Source organism: Canis lupus, chromosome 14 (assembly GCF_048164855.1).
Source record: "Canis lupus baileyi chromosome 14, mCanLup2.hap1, whole genome shotgun sequence".
NCBI classification, from domain to species: Eukaryota; Metazoa; Chordata; class Mammalia; order Carnivora; family Canidae; genus Canis; species Canis lupus.
The window spans coordinates 30,498,123-30,518,646 of NC_132851.1; the positions used below are offsets into that span (position 1 = coordinate 30,498,123).

At 37.1% G+C, this 20,524-nt stretch overlaps 1 protein-coding gene across 6 annotated transcripts in view; it reads left to right on the plus strand.

The window, feature by feature from the left end:
- The window catches only part of EFR3A (EFR3 homolog A), a 105,528-nt gene that overhangs the window by 25,035 nt on the left and 59,969 nt on the right, over positions 1-20,524 (plus strand). For 4 of the 6 annotated variants that reach the window (XR_012006838.1, XR_012006839.1, XM_072774523.1 and 1 more), the window contains exons 2-5: positions 12,159-12,235; positions 16,683-16,810; positions 18,187-18,337; positions 20,313-20,434. Coding sequence is in view for 4 of the 6 variants with exons in the window: in XM_072774523.1 (XP_072630624.1) it covers positions 12,159-12,235; positions 16,683-16,810; positions 18,187-18,337; positions 20,313-20,434 (478 nt within the window). In the remaining 2 variants the exon portion in view is untranslated. Of the gene's footprint in view, positions 1-12,158; positions 12,306-12,663; positions 12,803-16,682; positions 16,811-18,186; positions 18,338-20,312; positions 20,435-20,524 lie in introns of those variants that run through there. The other 2 variants (XM_072774521.1, XM_072774522.1) reach the window with 2 other exon arrangements.

Genomic DNA, 20,524 nt, shown 5'->3' on the forward strand with positions numbered 1-20,524 from the left:
CCCCTTTGTTTTTCTAACACTTTAAAAAAAAGGATTAATTTGTTTATTCTGTAGATAGTGTGTGCAGGCAGGGGGTGGGGCAGAGGGAGGGGAGAGACTCTCAAGCAGACCCCCTTCTGAGGGTAGGGCTCCATATGACCCTGAGATCATGACCTGTGCCAAAATCAAGAATTGGACACTTAGCTGCTGAGCCACCCAGGCTCCCCTCTAACTCTATTCTTTTTTTTTTTTTTTTTTTTTTTTAATTTATGATAGTCACACACAGAGAGAGGCAGAGACACAGGCAGAGGGAGAAGCAGGCTCCATGCACTGGGAGCCCGATGTAGGATTCGAACCCGGGTCTCCAGGATCGCGCCCTGGGCCAAAGGCAGGCGCCAAACCGCTGCGCCACCCAGGGATCCCTCTAACTCTATTCTTTTATAGTTTTTACCCATTTTGTTTTCTTTTTGTTTTGTTTTTCTTTTTTCTTTTTCTTTTTTTTCCTACTTCCTCCTCTGCTGATCATCCCTTACATGTTTACTTTCCCCAGGGTTCTCTCTAACTCCTTCCTGTTTTCTTTGCTGACTCCAGCTAGCTGCTTTGCTATCACTTACATGTTTTTAGTCCTTAAGTTTGTATTTTTGGTGTAGATCACCTGCCTACGGTGGAATCTCCTACTTTTACGATTTTACCTCGTTGAGCTTTGACAAAACAGAATTTTTTTCCGATACCCTCCTCCCACCTCAAAATATATCTTCCTCTGTTTCTTGTTGGTCAGTGGCTCCACCATCCAACCATTTCTCCAAACTGTCCCATCTCCTTGTTATTTTGACTCCTTTGTTCATTTGATTTCCTGGTCTGCTTCCTCCAGGTTTGTCTAGCCTTCTATGAGGTTGCAGCGCTTTATACATGTTTGCAAATGAATACCACACTCTTGTTTAAACCTCAGAACTTTAACATATATGGCTTCTGTCGCCTGGAAGGATAATCTTCTCTTGGCCTAATTCCTAGTTTTTCTTTAAGACTTAGTCATTACTTCTTGCAAGAAGGTTAGGCGTTGCAGTACTGTTCTCCCAGAGTGTCCTGGTGTGCTGTAGCTGTTATCACACAGACTTAAGAGTTCTCTCTGTGATTATCTTCCACGACCAGGTCATCAGCTGCTGAAGGCCAGAGACTGTGGCCTGTATTCATATGCTCTGCATTTAGCCTAGGTCATGGTAGGCCTCTTATTAAAAAGCTTGCTAAAAGAATAAATGTGATTGGTTGGGTATATGAGTTTTTCCCAATCAGATGTGCATCTGAGGCATATGTGTGTGTTGATTTTAAGAGGATTGCAATGCATCCTTGTCCCCTTCTGAGTTTGGAACCAACTGAGAGAAATCTAAAAACCAATCTAATGCCAGACAAAATATTAGCTTTGTTGCTAATAAAGCTGGGTCGGAGAATGTGACTTGACTTTTGTCAAGGACTACTTGTCCTCCAAATCTAGACTTTTCAGCAGTGTGTCTAAGGGACATCCCAGGTTGGCAGAGCAGACATACTTACCCAGACTTCTTCAAGGAGGACATCCTGACTCCCAACTTCTTGGTAACCCCATTGTGCCATATAGAGACCGGCTTCCGACCCAAATATGCTTATCACATAGAAGCAGAAAGAGTGACTTGCAGAATGCAGACCTGAAAAAGAAACCCTTAAGAGTTCATTTGTTCTTTCATTCAACAAATAGATATTGAGCACTCACTGTGTTCTGTGTTCTCGGCATTGTGTAAGGAAGTGCAGAGGATACAGATTGGGGGCTTATGTCTTAGGGCATGCTTAATTCCTTCATCCTGACTCACCAGTATAATAAGTCATTCTCATAACAGAAGTCTTCTCTAGAAAAGGTGGGGATAGAAGAATAGAGTCATTTTTCCAAATGTATAGCTATTTCTCCACCTGTTGCATGTAAAATAATTCTGAGGACTATGATAATTTTAAAGACACAGTGGCATGAAATACAGAAAAGCATACCAGACAGTCTTTTAGGAAATGGAAAGATTTCAAAGGTCTTGTTATGTTTTACAAAAAATTTGCAAAGCCTGATCATGATCGTTTGTTTTCCTTTGCTTGCAATACTTAGGATCTTAAAGTTCATTTAGTATGTCACCCTGATTTATTTCTAGCATGAGTCTGCCAAGTATTCGTTTATATGAGTTACTTAGAAAATCTAGTCCACAGGGAGCTATGGTGGCAGCATTTCAAAGTAATGAGGAAGTTCTAGAGATCTCAGCCTCAGCACCAGCTCATTGTTGGCAGTAATAGGTCTTTATCACGTCAGCAGCATCTTCTGTGAAATGGTTTCCGAATGCCCTCACATTTATCATTTCTGTCAGTGTGTTTAGTGCTTTATATGATTCATGTATTGTAATGTATTAGATGGTCATAGCGCGCAGCCTGTATTATAACTTTCTGTCCGTTGCATAACTTAAATAAGGACAGTGTCCCAAGTACCTAAAGGACACGATAAGAAAAAGTCATATACTTCTTTAATTCATTGTACAAAGCAAGTGGTTCTCTAGAGCAGTGATTCTCAAATTTGAATGTGCATGAGGGTCATAGTAGGAAGCCAGGGTGATTTTTGGAAATAGAAATTCCTGGTATCCCATACCTAGAGATGGACTCAGAAGGTCGTGGGTAGGGCTAGAGAGTATTCAGTTAAAAAAATACTCCAGGAGACTGCTCTTCAGATGATTTATAAAGCACTCTAAGAAAAGCATTGACTGTACTATGGAAACACTGTTTTTTGTAGGATTTCTTATGAAGTAACCTCATGAGGAGAATAAACACATTGACACAGTAGAAGGCTTGCACGTATTGACTTCACAGGAAATTGAGGATAATGGTAATTGATTTCTGGTGTGATAGTGTTTATGGTGGAAAAAATCAGCATAATTGGGTATATATAATTCTACTCAGAGACTGAGGGTGAATTCAGTCACTTGCTGTTATTATGATTTTGTTTGCATCTGTCTTTTGTTTTTAGAGAAAGAATCCTTGTATTTTATAACACTGATTTCTTATAATCCTGCATTTATTTGTAGGTCTTGATGTTAGGAGCCAATTTTGTGAGTTAACACATCTCACAATGCCTAGCTTAGTATGTTGACTATTGTAGGCATTTTATAAAACATTTAATTATAAATGTCCAGGGAGTTTATCAGTTAACGAGCTTTATACAAAAATTATTACAAGTGATAATCAATATATTAAGGTAATTATCATATACTAGAAAAATTAAAGCTAGGTACGCTGTATTTTTTTTACTCTATTATTTTTATTATCAGTCTTTTGTTTCTTTTTTTTTCTTTTACCTTTATCTTCCTTGGCTGAATTCTTGCCTTTTCCTCATTTTGTAGCTATAATAGAAAATCTGATTACTTTGTTAGTGCCCTTAGGTATATCCCAGTACTCACTCTAAGAGCACAAGTAGGGAAACTGCAGGTCCTGGTTTGCCTGGAAGGGTCTGGGTCTCTACTGCTGGTCCGAGCATAATTATTAGCATCTTCAGTCAATCTAAAGATACTCAAGTACTCAACACTCCTGGACCCTAAAAGCATCTGAATCAGTGATTTGCAAATTGAGTCCTTGCCTTCACTTCTCCATAGGGGTCCTTCAGCACCTCTGCAGGCTTATCTTTGTGGTGTTAAAATCATGCTTCTTCCTGTGTTTTGATTTCTTTTTTTAAAAATTTTTAAATTTTTTATTGGAGTTCGATTTGCCAACATATAGCATAACACCCAGTGCTCATCCTGTCAAATTCCCGCCTCAGTGCCTGTCACCCAATCACCCCATCCCCCCTCCCACCTCCCCTTCCACTACCCCTTGTTTGTTTCTTTCATGTTCTGTCTCCCTCTCTGATACTTCCCACTCATTTTCTCTCCTTTCCCCTTAAATCCCTTTCACTACTTTTTATATTCCCCGAATGAATGAAACCATATGTTTGTCCTTCTTTGACTGACTGACTTCACTCAGCATAATAACCCTGCAATTTTATCCACGTTGAAGCAAATGGTGGGTATTTTGATTTCTAATTTGAGGATCCTAGACCCCCACTTTCCAGGATCCTTTTGTAAGAAACACTAGTAGCATCCTTATTTTTAATGAGAATTTTGTTTTTATGTGAAATTTTTAATTTGCTTTAATCTTATTTTTGAACTATAGAAGGTTTTGGCTATTTCAAAAACATTTTTTGCCCTTTCAAAATGGTTTCTAAATGGGTGGGACTTCCTGGGCCATTTGTTTATGTGTAGGCATTGACAAAATAAAAACAGTTTTCAAAAAGGCATAAAAAAAACAATATTCCATGGTGTTCGTGAATACTTCTTCATACTAAGGGTTCTTAACAAGAAATTCTAACTAAAGGAAAGTTTTAATATCAGTTTCTTTTGTCTTCTACCAAATTAAAGGAACTTGCCGCTAGTCCTTTAGGTATACATAGATCTCCATTTCTGTTTATCTTTGAAGAATACCGTTTCTCCTTACGGTAAGATGCTCCTGTACTTTTTGGCTAGCTTTGTGGTATATATACACCAAGATTTGCTCTGAAAAGTGGAAAATAAATTTTTGAAGGAAAGCTCCAGCAATCGATTTGTTGAAATATACTCCAGAGATGAAAACTGTCAGAACCCATAATGACTTGGCCACATGTTTCCCTAGTTGGGTATTCAGTCTCCTTTTGAGGATTAGGGTTTTGTTGTTGCTCTTGTTGTTTTGGGGTCAGCTAGAGTCTTTGTTAGACTATAGTTTAAGACTCTTAAAACACATCAGTGCTTAGGATTTTACTTTCTCAGTTCCATTATAAATTCTACACAGTCTAATTTGTCTTTTGCCCTTTCTCTATTTTTCTGGCTTCTAATCATAATTTTTTAATTTATCTTTAACCACTCTATAATTCTCCCCTCCCCTGAAACCTATTAATTGTACAAAGTAAGTATTTATGCAACAGAACCATGGTTTGCATGAGGAAGGTTGTTGCTCACATACTTTTGGTTCTTTTTAAAACATTTATATGTTTTAAAAGAGAAAACGTGATTCTTTTTATAATTTTTTTTTAAAGCAGTCTCTTTGCCCAGTGTGGAGCCAACATGGGGCTTAATTCACAACTCTGAGATCAAGACCTGAGCTGAGATCAAGAATTGAATGCTTGACTGAGCCACCCTGGTGCCAGTCTTTTTCTAATCTTAGCAGTACTACCAACAATATCATAGAAGACATTTAGTATTTTATATGTTAAATAAGGGAATCACATACCATTTTAGTTTTTAATTCTAACTCATCTAATTACTTACCTCTGGAAATTGAGACACAAGAGTGCTGTACCCTCCTTCCAAGACTGCCATCTAAGCACATTTGAAGAAGGCCTGTGGCAGGCAGGGTCCAGGGATACATACGGTCTTAGAAGTGGAGATGAACCACATGTTACATCCTAACCGTGGTGGAGACAGGTATGAGTACTTTTCTTACCTGGTTGCAGCTCTGGTTTCTGTCATCCATTGGATCCTTTCTTATTTCTTGTTTAAGCCAACATCAGATGAAATGGAGAATTGTATTTTCTGGTTTTAGTATTTGTGGTAATTTCGTTCTATATGGTGGCTCCAGGTTTTCAAATGGAATCTTGTAGGATTATATTTTCTAAAACCCAGGATTATTCAATATTGTTTCTCTTTTAGATAACTCTGCTGAGTAATATTTAATTTTTTTCAGTTAAGTATGATAGTATACTATAAACTTAAATCTAAGTTTAAATCTATAAATTGACTAGGGAGAATGTCTATTATTTTTTTTCTTTAAAAATTGTGATAGTGGAGAGAAAACAAATGTGGAGTATAGACAATCATTTGTTGACTCAAAAAAAGCTTTTTGCAAAACCCTGTGGATAGTATATATCTCTATGTAGGTTTGAAAGTATATCAGAAATTTGTCTGCATTGTGCCTGTTGTATAGCCAAGTATTGCCATGTAATGGAAAGAGCAACTTTTTTTACTTTTTTTTATTTTTATTTTTTTAGATTTTTATTTATTGATTGATGAGAGACAGAGAGGCAGAGACACAGGCAGAGGGGGAAGCACACTCCCCGTGGGGATCCTGATGTGGGACTGGATCCTAGGACCCCGGGATCATGCCCTGAGCCAAAGGCAGATGCTCAACCACTGAGCCACCAGGCATCCCGAGCATCTTTTTAAAATAGAATTGAGCTTTAGTTCCATTTATTGCCTTTGTTGTCCTCTTTTTCCATGAGGTTTATGTGCCTGGGAATAAAGAACAAGTAGTGAAATTGAGAACGAAAGGAGAGAAGGTATAGAATTACAAGTGGAAAGAATCGTGTAATAAAATATTCCTCTAATGGATTAAAATCCTCTTAAAAGGAACACTTTCCTGAAGATAAGACTATTTTATTCCCGTTTCTTTGACCCCATATCTAATTAGTCACCAAACTCTTGATGCTTCCTTTGTGCCACCTCCCACGTTTCTTCCTTTTTAAGCTGTGGGCCATTAGAAAATGCATTTTGGTTTTTCCATGTGTCATCCTCCATAGTGATGTTTGCATTGTTCCGTCTGACTATAATTGTCTCTCCCTGTCCCGAGTTTATCTTTATAGTTCAGTGTATTTGTTCTTCATGGGAGCTCTCAGCTCAAGTTCAGTGTCCTTCATAAAATCTCTCTTCACTTGAGCTAGAAGTGCTTCTCTTTCTTTTGAACTTCTATGAGTGACCCTTATAGATTGGATATCCCTTGTCCTTAGATGTTTTCCAAATCTTATTTCAAAATCAGTTTTTAAACCTTTGTCTTTTTACAAAATTACCTTTTTAATCCCCTGTAGTTCTTTACATAGTGGCTGTATACATGTTGAAGGGCAGGAATAACATCCATAATATAGGCTTTATGTATAGCATATACATGTATGTTTATGTGTCTATGTACATTTCTATATTAAGTTTTTGGTACTTGGGAGGGGTATGTATGAGTGGGACTGTAGTATTACTGAGTGTTTTTAGTTATTATTCTAACATTAACTGAATAAGTAACTTGACTTTTAATTTTAACCTTGGAGAAAATATATGTGTTGCTGACTTTTAATAGGGTTCTGGATACCATAGAGCTACAGTTTTTGGAGTGATGAATTTGTAAAATCTTCTGAGAGAGTAACAGTCTGTCCCTTTTCACCTTGATTATGGATGGCCGCCACTAGGTCTAAAAATAAAACACGAATTGTTTAAAGTGATTTAGTGGACATTGTCATCTGTTTGTCGAAGAAATCTTGTTCTGACATGTAGTGTTTTGTGGTGGACAGCGTACTTTCTTGATGATTATTTTGAATCTTATAACACATACCAGAGTAGATAATAAATTTATTTAATCTGTTAGTGAACTTTGGGTCTTCATTTAATGAAGGAACATTTTTTTAAAAAAGATTTTATTTATTTATTCATGAGAGACAGAGAGAGAGAGAGAGAGAGACAGGCAGAGGGAGAAGCAGGCTCCATGCAGGGAGCTGGATGCGGGACAGGATCCCGGGACTCCAGGATCACGCCCTGGGCTGAAGGCAGGCGCTAAACCACTGAGCCACCCTGGGATCCCTCTCAGTGAAGGAACATTTTAATAAATGTCTCCTATATGCCAGACACGCACAACAATGAATAAGGTATATGGACTTTATATCTGGTGGTAAAGGCAGGCATGTATATAAATAAGTATAATAAATTGCAGATATACAGTGAAGGCATAAATGACCTAAATCCTATGATCATAGCCATTCCCATTTAAAAGTATGAAATTTAGTAAGCCCTAAAAATGCCAGTGAATTCCCAGTATATTATTTGAAAGAATTAATTGAGATAATATAATTGCTGTGTAGAAGATACAGATACCATTATATTCTGCTTCTATAGATCACAAAACAAACCTATTTTAAAGTCAGTTGGTCCTCATAATAGGATCCAAGCATTCTTTAACTTCAATGACAATGTTAGTAGTAACTTATTTTTGTTTTAGAGGATAGCTTTATCCAAGTTCCCAGTGCTATGTTGGTGTTTAATAATAGAGACAGTAATTAATAGTTAAACAATGGAGGCTTTAGTAATTTCCAGTTAGATTTAACTTGTCATTGAAAGTATAAGTAGCTTATTTTAAAAGGAGTCTCTATTAATCATCGAAATCCCCCAAACTCGCAGAGCTGCATAGGAAGACAAATGTCATCGCAAACCAGAAATGCTCATCAGTTACGCAGAATTCTCCCAGAACCTTCATGGGCTCATGTGCCTGATTCATCCTTCTGTCATTTCAGCTCTGAGGTTTTCTGTGCAGCTACTCAGGTCCTACTGTGAATGCCTCTGTGGGTCAGGGTGGGTTGGAAATTCATTTTAACACCTCACCATCGAAGAAGAAGAAGGTTGCCAGAGGTCAATACAGTCATACCTGTGTGTGATGAGGACCAGGAGACATTGGTGAATCCTCATAAGAATGATGGTAGGGGAACTCAGAAGAAATTCTTGGAGTGTCTTTAAAAGAAGTGGTTAATTCAGCAGTATGCACAATTTGCTTAAAAATGTATTACATGGCTTCTACATTGTAGGTCCTGCATACGTATATCGATTTATTAGTACCCCTCACCCTGAGAAGTAGGTAGAGTGGTTGTACTCAGCCCATTAATCAGAGTGCTCCATGGGCCTGCCTGTACACTACTGGAATAGGCAGCTTGGTACTTTTGGGGGGTCAGTTTTTTTGTTTCCATCTGTGCCCGTATTCCATTTTTCTGTAGTTACCACTTTGGGACTTCCTGTTTCTACTGGCATATCATAAGCAAAATTCTGAATTCCACCTGCTTCAGGAGAATAGAGGACTCCCTTCTTATGTACTAGAATTAAATGGTAACGGAAGAATTCCTGTTTGTTGTTCAGACTTGCCAGTTGCATGAGGCATGCTGTGATATGCTTAGTCCTTTCGAAAGAGAAAGTTGGGAATGGGTCAAAAATAGCATGGTTTAGGGCTCAGATGAGGAGTTTGTTGGAAGGGATTAGAAGAAAGGATGAGGAGGAATTGAAAGAATGTTTTAAGGAAAAAAGGTAAGTAGCTTTATTCTCCTATTAAACTGTAAAAATCTGCTTTTATTAGACTAGCAACTAGCTAGACCAACTAGCTTTGGTCTTGGCAGCAGAATTTGATATGGATATATTATCAGGTTCTTGATAGCTTTACACTTGATGTCAGCAACTAGATAGATAAGTTACAGTCCATTAGTATCCTCTACTAATTAATTACAAGTGAAGTGAACCAAAGGTACTTGCTGAGCAGTAGGGAAAGGATCCAAAAGCAGGAAGATCGACTAGAAAATACTCTCCTACAACATGAAAGACTACATTCAAGTTCCTGCAGCAGAACTCGACAAGCCTTATGAATTGACTTCAACAAGGGAGTCAACCCCTTTTCTGTGGCTGAGTAGGTCCAGTTATTTCATTTTACTTGTTCTTGTGATGTTTATGAGTTTAGTATTCTCTTCTTTAAGTAGTTAATAATGTTTCTTTCATGATTACTGATGCCACAGTCATTTTAACCTTATGTTATCATCAATATGTGATCGCTTTATAGAAATCTCAATAAACTGAAAAATTTTAATTCTGGTTTCATGTATCTTCTCTAAATAGGTAGCTTTTCATGTATAGTAAGTAGTCAAGAAGGTATTTCTGTTTCATTTTGGGTCTTCTGGAAAAGGTCACTGTGATCATTACTTCCCTGTATGTCGTGCATTCCTAGTCTGGGAGACAGACTCAGTCTTCCAGTTGTGGTCATTTGTCACAGTTTGTGGAGAGCTAAAATGTTTAGTGTAGAAATTGTCTAGTACTTGCATAGTGTGGCATTTACCCTTTGAAGTCGTCTGGGCTGGACTCTGCTCAGCTGTGCTCCTTAGCAACTGGGTGATACTGGACAGATGGCCTCTCTAAGCATGTACCCTTTTAACCCCATACTGACTGTTTGGCGATTTCCTGTTTACTCATGTTTCTGTGAGTAGACCTGAGCTTTCTGAAAGTAGGAGCTGGATATGGTGTGTATTAACAAGTTCACATCTTTTCTAAAACCTCTTTAAACCAATATATAATATCCAAAAGTGTCAATGTGAGGAAACCTAATAGCTCTTAATCTTTTCTTATTGAAAATAACATAATTTTCCATTTTGATGGGGAACTTGAAGCAGTGAGACTTGTTTTTCAGTCCCTTTGCAGTGGTAGCAATTCGAGCGTGCTATATTTGGCCTTGCATTAGTGTTAGCAGAGTATTTGTCTTAATCTTCTTATCAGGTTGCAAGCTTTTTTCATCATTGCATTACCTAGCTTGGTGCTCTGTATAATAACCACTCAGTACATATTTGATTTTATTTCATTAATATTTATCTGAAGTATTTTTATATTGGTTCTGATAGAGAAATACTATTTTAATTGCTTACTGGGCTTCTACCTCCCTCTCCTCCCCGCTTCTTTTCCTGTAATAATAGGACCAGTGTTTTTGTTTTTGGATTCAAAAAAGAGTTCAGGTGTTTTGGTGTTCGTTAATCTGAAAAATTCCCCAGTGGACTCTGGAATTTTTTTTCTTCTGTTAAAGTAGAAAACATCCTGAACAATGGATGGCATTTTATACTACCAGCACGTGGTGCCAACTATATATTGCTGACATTAATTCACTATTTTTAAAATAAGTTTATAGACTCAAGGGCAGGGATCTTGTCTTTTACAGTTTCTTATGTCTGTGGCATCTAGCATGGTCTTAGGCATGTAGTAGGTACAAATTAAGTATTTGGGTATTGACTGATTTGACCACTAGTCTGTGTGGTGTTGTGGGAGGAACATGGGGTTACAGAATTAGACACCAGACTCTCACCCAGACTTGCTGTTGAGTAAGTTACTGAGTCACTTCTGCTGCACTTCTCACGCCTGTAAAGTAATGGGAATAGTACTTCACCTGTTTTCTAGAAGTCTTATTATATATGCACAGTGCTCTGTGATCACTAAAGATGCTGCACACATCTTAAGTCTGTCTTGTTTTTATCACTTTATTAACTCTGTTCCCCTGCACATCTGGACTCAACCTTACTTGTTTTACCCATTGCTGGGTGCTCAGTTGACATTTGGTATATGACTGTGTGCGTAAGTGATGTGTACTTAATGAGTAAAATGAGATCTGGAGAAGTTGTCTCTTGTCATAAGCTTACTCAATGAGATAGTAGAAGTGTGCTTAGATCCGACTTCTCTTAACTTCCAGCTCAAGCAGTCTTACGTACCATGTTTTGGTTTCTAAATACATGCAAATGCACACTTACACAGAGACACACATACCCCAGTTTCATGGAAATAATTTTATAAGACTCCAGACCAGCATTCCTTTTACTAGTTTGAAGGAGAAGAAAACTGATCCCTCTCACTAACATGGGGTTCTTTCCAGATAGCTGATGTGCTTTACCCAAGACCATGTAGCCACTTAAGGGAAAAAATCGAAATGAACCCAGGTATTTTGGATCCCAATCCATTGCTCTTTCCAAGATACCAACTGAAACTTTACAGAGCAGCCTTTGAGCATTTTTGAAATTCCTGGACTTTGCTTTGAGGTTGTTTCCCCTTCTAGCGTAGTTCCTTATATGATGAATTCAGTAGATACACGTATTAATTGTTTTCACCAGCCATGCTGGGTGCAGACTGTCTTTCAAGATTGCTGTGGCTGGGGCTGTGAGTGGATTGGGCCAGGCATGGGAGTGTGGGATTGGAGGGTGCAGAAGCTGGTTGGACACAAGATTAGAAAGTAAGGGGGTACAGATTATATATTTGCTTTATAGGGTGAACTTGGTAGGGGTGTGTGTGTGTGTGTGTGTGTGTGTACGTGTGTGTGTACACACACACGCACACACATACCCCTAAATGATTTGATTTGAAACTTTGGAATAATTCATTAATATATACTCACTTTGGCCTGTGTCTTTGGGGAGGGGAGAGGACATTTTTCATTTTAGTACTGGAATTCGCATTCCTGTTCTCTGTTACTACCAGTTTGCAGTTTTTATTTGAAGTAACTAAGTAATATTCAGAAACGTGAATTTCGGGGTCAATTTACAATATGAGTAATCTTTGTACTTTGTGATTTTATTCTTTTTTCAACAGGAGTGTGTTGCTGCTGTTCTGCTTTGCGTCCTCGCTACAAACGCCTGGTGGACAACATATTCCCTGAAGATCCAAAAGTAATTTGATCTACATCTACTGATCCTTCTCTTTGCTGACCCATCCTTCCCCCCTGCTGACCTCCCTAAGGTTTCCCTAATTTCATTTCTCTACTTTTACCCCTAAATCTCATCATGTACACTGCTATTTTTATATTTATCTTTTTCCCCACCTTACTTTTAAATGACCCATGCTTGCTTGTCTAATTTTCAGATCCTTTTCATAGATTAATGTACATTTGGAATGATGGACAGATGGTATTCTCTTGTCTAGAGAGTTCCTATATTTAATACTTTTCAAAAATTTATGAGCTAGTGCCAGGTTATTTGTACGAAAGGCTAAGAATATAACTGTGAACACTGACATGGTTTTCTGCTCTTACCGAGCTCACAGACAAGGAAATTGGCGATTACAGTATTGTGTGAAAGAAGCTGTGATAGAGAGATGAAGTACCCCGCACTCCTGGAGTAGGTCAGAATGGCGCCTAATGTAGGCCTGGAGAACACAGGGCTGAAGGAAATGAAATCTAAGCTAAGGTCTGAAGAGTAAATAGTTTGTCCACACGGTTTTCAGAAGAGAATTGAGAGGTACAGGAATATTCCAGGCAGTTTGTTCTCTTTTTACTTAAATGCTTTTAAATTTTTATACTGGTTGCTTTATTGTGGAAGATTACTGTTTTCAGAGCAGCTGGATTTGAATGATTTTGTTTGATACTGCCCTAAATTTTCCAAGATTCCTTTAGTCTAGTGTTAAATGGATATGAACAACAACAACAAAAAATACTAGATAGGTTTGATTGCCTTATTTTATCTTTTTTTTTTTTTTTAAGATTTTATTTATTCATGAGAGACACAGAGAGAGAGAGGCAGAGACACAGGCAGAGGGAGAAGCAGGGAGCCCGATGTGGGACTCGATCCCCGGCCTCCAGGACCACGCCCTGGGCCGAAGGCAGGTGCTGATAAACCTCTGAGCCACCCAGGGATCCCTGATTGCCTTATTTTAAATTGTAGCCAGGACAGATGCCTGACTAGCTTAGTCCACAGAACATGTGATTTTTGGTCTCAGGGTTATGGTTATAGGTTCAAGTCTCATGTTAGGTATAGAGATTACATGAAAATTTAAAAAGTGTTTACAAAAAAATAAATATAGCCAATTATAGAAACCTTATTGTTATCTTAACATTAATTTATATATTTCATGATATATGAAATATCTCATTTTTAATCAAATTTGATCTAAATGTTCAGCCATTTAAAAGAGGTTAATCTTACATACTATTGGCTGCCAGATACCTGGATAATTTGTCGCAGATAAAAGCCCTAAGGTATGGTACCTGCCTTTAGTAGCTTTCCATCCATTAACTGATGTAAAGCAACTGCATACTAAGTATTAAATCACAATGCATAAGTCAGTAAGCAAAATGTTAAGTAAAACAGGTGGTAAAGTTTTTGCCTTTAAAGCAGAGAGGTTTTACTATGGATGGCATTCTTTGGGATGCATTCTCAGAGGAAATGAGATTTGTTGAGCTTTGAAGGATGTGTGCCATCTGGAGAAGTGAGATTAGTCTCTTTGTTGCAAGTGAGGGGTCTCAAGAGAAAAGGCAAAAGGGTGCAGGAGAAAGCAAGGGGTACATTTGAGATCAAGAACCTTTGAAAAAGGTTTATATAGCCTCATTGTAGAGAGTGATGGGTAGTAATCTTGACCACAATTTCTGATTTGAAATTCTAGTCATGTCATTTAATAGACTGAATATTCAGATCATTGCCCTGAGGAATCTGGGACACATGGTTACTGAAGATAAGGTGGAGACCAGACTTTGGAGGAATGTGAATGACAGACAAAGCTTCTGCTTTATCTATTTTAACTACTAGGCAGTGAGAGAGTTTTGAACACTTGTGACCATGAGAGTGATGACCCGTAGATTAGATTACATTAGTGATGACAGGTAGAGAATGGTTGTAGAAAGAATCTTTATTTTTGTCAGGTACTGATTGATTGAATGCCAAGCATTTGGATAAGATTTGTTTAAATGGAGATTTATAAAATGATTTTTAAAAAGTTTACGTGAACCTTGGCATACGTGTGGTAATCATACCCATTTGGCTTTATTCATTTTAATTTATCGACCACCAACAAAAAAATATTGTGGTATAACCAAAACAGATCAGGCAGTGGGTGCCCAGAGTGCAGAGGTCTACATATTCTAGTCCCTGCCTTGAAAGAGTGATCCCGTGAAGGGGACAAATAACCAGACCATTTCTTATAATTACTAGCCTTGTGATCTTGGACAGGTGCCTCAGTTTCTCATCATGAAATGGAAATTATAAATAGTATCTATTTCATAATATTCTCATGAGTATTAAATGAGTTAATATAATTCTTTGCTTACCTGTTCTTCCCTAGTGTCTATGACAGTGCCTGGCACATGGTTAGCACTTGATGAGTATTCATTTAATGAGTGAAAAACAGTACAATAAAATAGAATAGGATAAGTACATTGAGCTAAAGAAACGTATAGTAAGAGCCTTGCACCCAAGCTTTGAAGGACATTTGGGAGGGTGCATTGAAGGCCTTTTGGAGGACATTGAGATCTGCAGGATGAGGAGGAGTTATCCAGGTGAGTTAGAGAAGCATCCCCAGGCAGCATTGAGTTGAGTGAGAGAAGTTATGCACAGATGAGTCAAACTATGATTCCTTCAGTGCATGCTGCTTTTTATAATGTTGAAAAGCAGAGCAGTGGTTGCCTTGGGAGGAAGAGATGAACTGCAAAGAATATGAGGAATCCTTAGCAAATAATGGAAATATTTGCATCTTGTATGTATGTATGTATTTATTTATTTAAATATTTTATTTATTTATTCATGAGAGACACAGAGAGAGAAAGGCAGAGACACAGGCAGAGGGAGAAGCAGGCTCCATACAAGGAGCCAGATGTGGGACTTGATCCTGGATCTCCAGGATCACACCTTGGGCTGAAGGCAGCGTTAAACCACTGAACCACCCGGGCTGCCCTGTATTTTGTTTTTTAGTGGTGGTTTTATAGATACACAACTGTCATAGTTCAAAACATGTACTTGGATATAGTTTATTGTATATTAATTATTCTTCAACAAAATTAGTAAGGTATAAAAAAATGGATTAGAGAAGTTGTATTCAACTGATGATGTGTAGGAACCAATACAAAAGGAGAGGTTAAAAAAAACAGGAAAGAGAGAGGCTAAACTATTGGAGCCATGAAAGGCAAATAGTAAGAACATAGGCAAACTGATTTCTCCAAGATGAGTCCTCCAAAAATAGGGCACTTTCACTTTGCATGTGGCATGGTTTCTTAATTCAGCTTCTTTTGACCTTTTGATCCAGTTAATTATTTGCTGTTGGGTTAGCCTATGCATTTTGGGATGTTTATTGGCATGCCGAGCCTGTACCACAGATGCCAGTACACCCACCATCCAGCTGTGACAACCCAAAATGTTTCCAGACACTGCCCTGAGATAGGAAGTCACCCTGGTTGAAAACCACTGGTCTAGAGGGCACTGAGAAAACAGGGGTATTTTGCCAGTAAATTCTAATCCGATGATTTCCATCTTCTCTGAGAGGAAGAAGAGCTCATTTGATGTCAGAGAGGGTAGAAAGGTGGCAAAGTAGCAAGTTTGAGGAAAACCAAGTAGGTAAAAATAGGAGGGACTGGTGATGGAGCAGTGGCAAAACAGAACATCGAGGGGCCAGCTGAAAATGCAGATTGTAAAATTTTTAGTTGTAGAGTCACCATTTAATATAATTTCTATCTGCCTTCCCATGTCCTCCACCAGTCCTAAACAACATTTAGTTATATGAACTATATATGACCAACATATAATAGATGATGTAGATTGATCATTGATTTATTGTCTGAGAGTGAGGAGTACGCCTGTCACCTTTTAGAGGGCAGACAAATGAGAGTTTGCCAGTTCCATACCAGGGGCCTCTTGTTTTCTTTAATAGTGGCTGAGCAGAGATTCATGCAGTTCTTAATACTTTCTCATTTATTAATTAAAAGAAGGCTTTATAATGATAATCAAGTTTTGAGTCATTTTAACATGTTCACTGTTGTATATGTAAAGGAGTAAAATAGGCTTAACAGCATAGTATAAGATTTCAAATTGAAATAAATCTGTTTGAAATCTTTTCAGTAAAATTCATTCCATTCCCTACATATTGCAGTTAGTTGAGCTGTTTCTCTATTTAGGAAAGTGTTAGAATAATTCATTGCATGTGAAGGTATATTTAAATATTCTGCCTAAGTGGGGGCATTTTTTTAACTTTCTGAAAATTGTATATCCAGAATGGTAAATATTTACAGTAAGGAGGTTATAGCCAGAAAGGTTTAGCATAACTAATGGATTAATCGTGAATCCAAAAAGGGGACATGTGAATGAAGCAAACAACACTTAGGAGTACAAAAAATAACTTTGTTGTTCTTATTTTTAGGATGGCCTTGTTAAAGCAGACATGGAGAAATTGACATTTTATGCAGTATCTGCTCCAGAGAAACTGGATCGAATTGGTTCTTACTTAGCAGAAAGGTTGAGCAGGGATGTTGTCAGACATCGTTCTGGGTAAGGAAACTAATTGCTGCTTAATACTGTATCTCTGAGAACTCCTCCTAGGCTAAATCATTCTATGTATTGTTTTGTCATCTAGTCATGCAAAGATAACATGTAGAGGATAAAACCCTGTAATATTTTATGAGGATATGTGTAATGCCATAGATATTTGCAGCTTTTATTACTTTCCTGATGGTCATGTTTGTTTTTTTTTGTTTGTTTTTTTTTGATGGTCATGTTTTAAGAATAGACACATGCAAGCTAATAGAGTTGCCTTTAGCTTAAGCATCCATAAGTTTTTGGTATTTTAATATTTCTTTAATGGAAATAGTAGAAATTGACTCCTTTAGTGTATTTTTACCTATCAGTAGTAGAATAATAAAAGAGAACATTAGGCTCAGATATTAAGGTCCAGAGAATGTAAGTGTGCTAATTTGGAACTGTGCTAGCTATATACTTACCTATAAATAAAGGTCTGCCATCTTAATCCATTCTCTATGCTTAACAGTAGTAACTTGGATAATTTGGGTTATAAATAGTTTTCCATATTCATTTTATGATTCTAGTTTTCTTAGAGTAGTCCATTCTTCGAGTGATACTGGTTTTCTATGCTTCTCTATTGTTACCTTTTAGAACATTTTAGCAATCTAGAATTATTGAAACAAAGTTATCTAAAGTCAATTTTAATTTTTAGTGTAAGCTTTAAATCTGATGAATTGTAAGGTTAAATTTATTAGATGTTTCCTTATGATACTCTATTGTTGCTGGTGATGTTTTATATTCAGATTTACAAACAGATTATATTGGAAACTTTAGACACATTGCTTTTTTTTTTTAATTTTTTTATTTATTTATGATAGTCACAGAGAGAGAGAGAGAGAGAGAGAGAGAGGCAGAGACACAGGCAGAGGAAGAAGCAGGCTCCATGCACCGGGAGCCCAATGTGGGATTCGATCCCGGGTCTCCAGGATCGCGCCCCGGGCCAAAGGCAGGCGCTAAACCACTGCGCCACCCAGGAATCCCAGACACATTGCTTATAGTAACTATTTTGGGTCAGATACAAAGATAGATGGTTAGAAGTCTGGAAATTAGAAGATGTCCATGTTTCCAAAGAAAAACATACACAAAGCTAATGTTAAGGAAGCTCTGAAGAGTTTGGAAAGGAGAAGAAAATGGAGTAGTACAGCATAATTTTTGTACACTTCAGCATGAGGGTTATTATATAATCTGTGATCATTAGTGTTTGTGAGAAATAAGATTTTACTTGGGAACTACTAAATTTGCCTTTCTCTGTTCTGCGCATTTGCATATAATTATTCCAATGAAAAGCACCTAGGAGAATTTAGAGAGCTAGAAATGCTTTGACATTATTTTTTTCTTACACTTAGGTATGTTTTAATTGCTATGGAGGCGTTGGACCAACTTCTTATGGCTTGCCATTCTCAAAGCATTAAGCCATTTGTAGAAAGCTTTCTTCATATGGTAGCAAAGCTGCTAGAATCCGGGGAACCAAAGCTTCAAGTTCTTGGAACAAATTCTGTGAGTAAAACTGTTCTCTAACTTTCAGGTTAATTAGCGTATCTAGACTTGATTTCTTCTTAGAATGTTTTTACCTGATAAAATGCTCTTGTGAGGGACATGTGGACAGACAACGCAGATGTGGGTGGTTAGAACACTGTTCCTAGGGGTGTCTGGCTGATGGAGTCAGTGGAGTGTGCAACTTGATCTCGAGGTTGTGTATTCGAGCCCCACTTGGGGTATATATAGAGGTTATTTAAAGATAAGATCTTAAAAAAAAAGAATAGTCTCTAGTTTTTTCTGTTGCTCCTTGTGAAATATGTGATACTAACCAATCGTAAGGAGCATCAGGAAATCTGTTGGCCATAAAGTAAGTTCTTCAAACTCAGAGGCAATATGATCTTCTATAAATGATCATTTGGTCTCTGTTGTTACTTGCGACTTTCAATAAGTGAAAAGTGAATAAAGTTTCCCCTTCTAAAAATTTTCCAGAACATTTAAAATTTTAATGGTCATTTAAAAAACTTCTGATTTATTTAAAAGTAATATGCTTATTATAGCACATTAGGAAAATCAAAACAATATGAAAGAGTAAACAAGACTCCTGAAATTCCAATATCTAGAAGTAATCTTTCAATATTTTTCTTTTTTCAATATATATTAGAAAGTGGGAAACAAATTATAGGTAAACCTCTGTGTGTTTTTTTCCCCATTTACATTTTTGAGCATTCCCTGATACAATTTAAGGTTTATTTTCATGAAAACAGGGATACTTGGTGTAATATTTTCTGAAACTTTACATGGTCAGTGTGTAGTATGGGAATCCTGACAATTGGAGTCCAGTCAAATCCCTGCACTCTAATGCCAGTCCCACCACTTATTAAAGTGTCACTTTGGACAAATGATTTCACCTCTTGAACTTCAGTGTTCCTATCTATAAACTGAGGATAATGATACATTCCTTACAGGGCCATTGGAATGATTAAATCATGTCAAAACACGTAGCACAGAATATGGGACACAATAGGTAATGAATGTCAGTTTAATGTCAACCAAGTGTAGTATTTGTGACCTTTTTCTAGATAACATGGATCATATAAAATTATTTAAAAACTGAGAACTTAGCTCTGGTGGAATTAATTTAAATTGTTTTGGTATCATAATTTCATTTTCTCACATTGATTCTATCCTTATTTCAGTTTAGTTTTCAGGAAAAAATTGGTAAATTTGGTTGAATCCTTCTTTTGGGTATAGCCTTTCAAGCTGTCAGCCATATCCTAGCAGGTGTTTACATATATTTAAATATGCATGTAAAATATGTTGCTTTGGGCTGTACACAGAAGTAACATATCACTGAATGAATGGAAAGCTAATGAACAAAGAAAATACATAATAAGGAGCCTTAGGGCCAGGTCTGTGACATAGGTAGGGTATTTGAAACTTCCCAAATGTGTGGATATTTCTTTTTTGTTTCTAGAAAGGAGTTAGAATGTATTTTATCATCTCAGTATTTTCTTCTCTGTTGAGTGTACATTTCCTTCAGTTTATGTTCCCTTTCCATGTCCCATCTTATTGGTATGAATATTACTCATTCGTGTGTTAAGTCACAGTTGTCATGGAAGATTTGCTGCTCATGATTAAAGAATAAAATTTTCTGCAGGTTTGGACCTGAGGGTATCACTGAAGCATAGTCAGTATCTAGGAAATGGAGAAGAGCTTTAGAGTAAGACCTTTGCTTCTAGAGAGTGGGATCACTCACTCAAAAGAAACTGAATTAAAGTGTTAAAGTTAATATTTATAATGCTATATTCTTGATTTTCTCAAGTTTATTAAAAAATTCCTTTTATCTATATGTGGCATTTGTGGTATGTGTTTCATTTGCAGCTTATTTGATAGTTCTTGTTAATGTACCAAATAATAGATGAAAGTAAATGTGTTTCATACGTTCAAAAAGGCACTAACATGTTTATATTGGTTTTTGTTTTTTTTTTTTTAGTTTGTCAAATTTGCAAATATTGAAGAAGACACACCATCCTATCACAGACGTTATGACTTCTTTGTATCTCGCTTCAGTGCCATGTGTCATTCCTGTCATAGTGATCCAGAAATACGAACAGAGTATGTATTATTTTACTGTTATGACTTATTATTTTTAACTAGCTTTTAGTGGGCAAGCTATAGTGTTAGTTTACACAAATCAAAACAAAT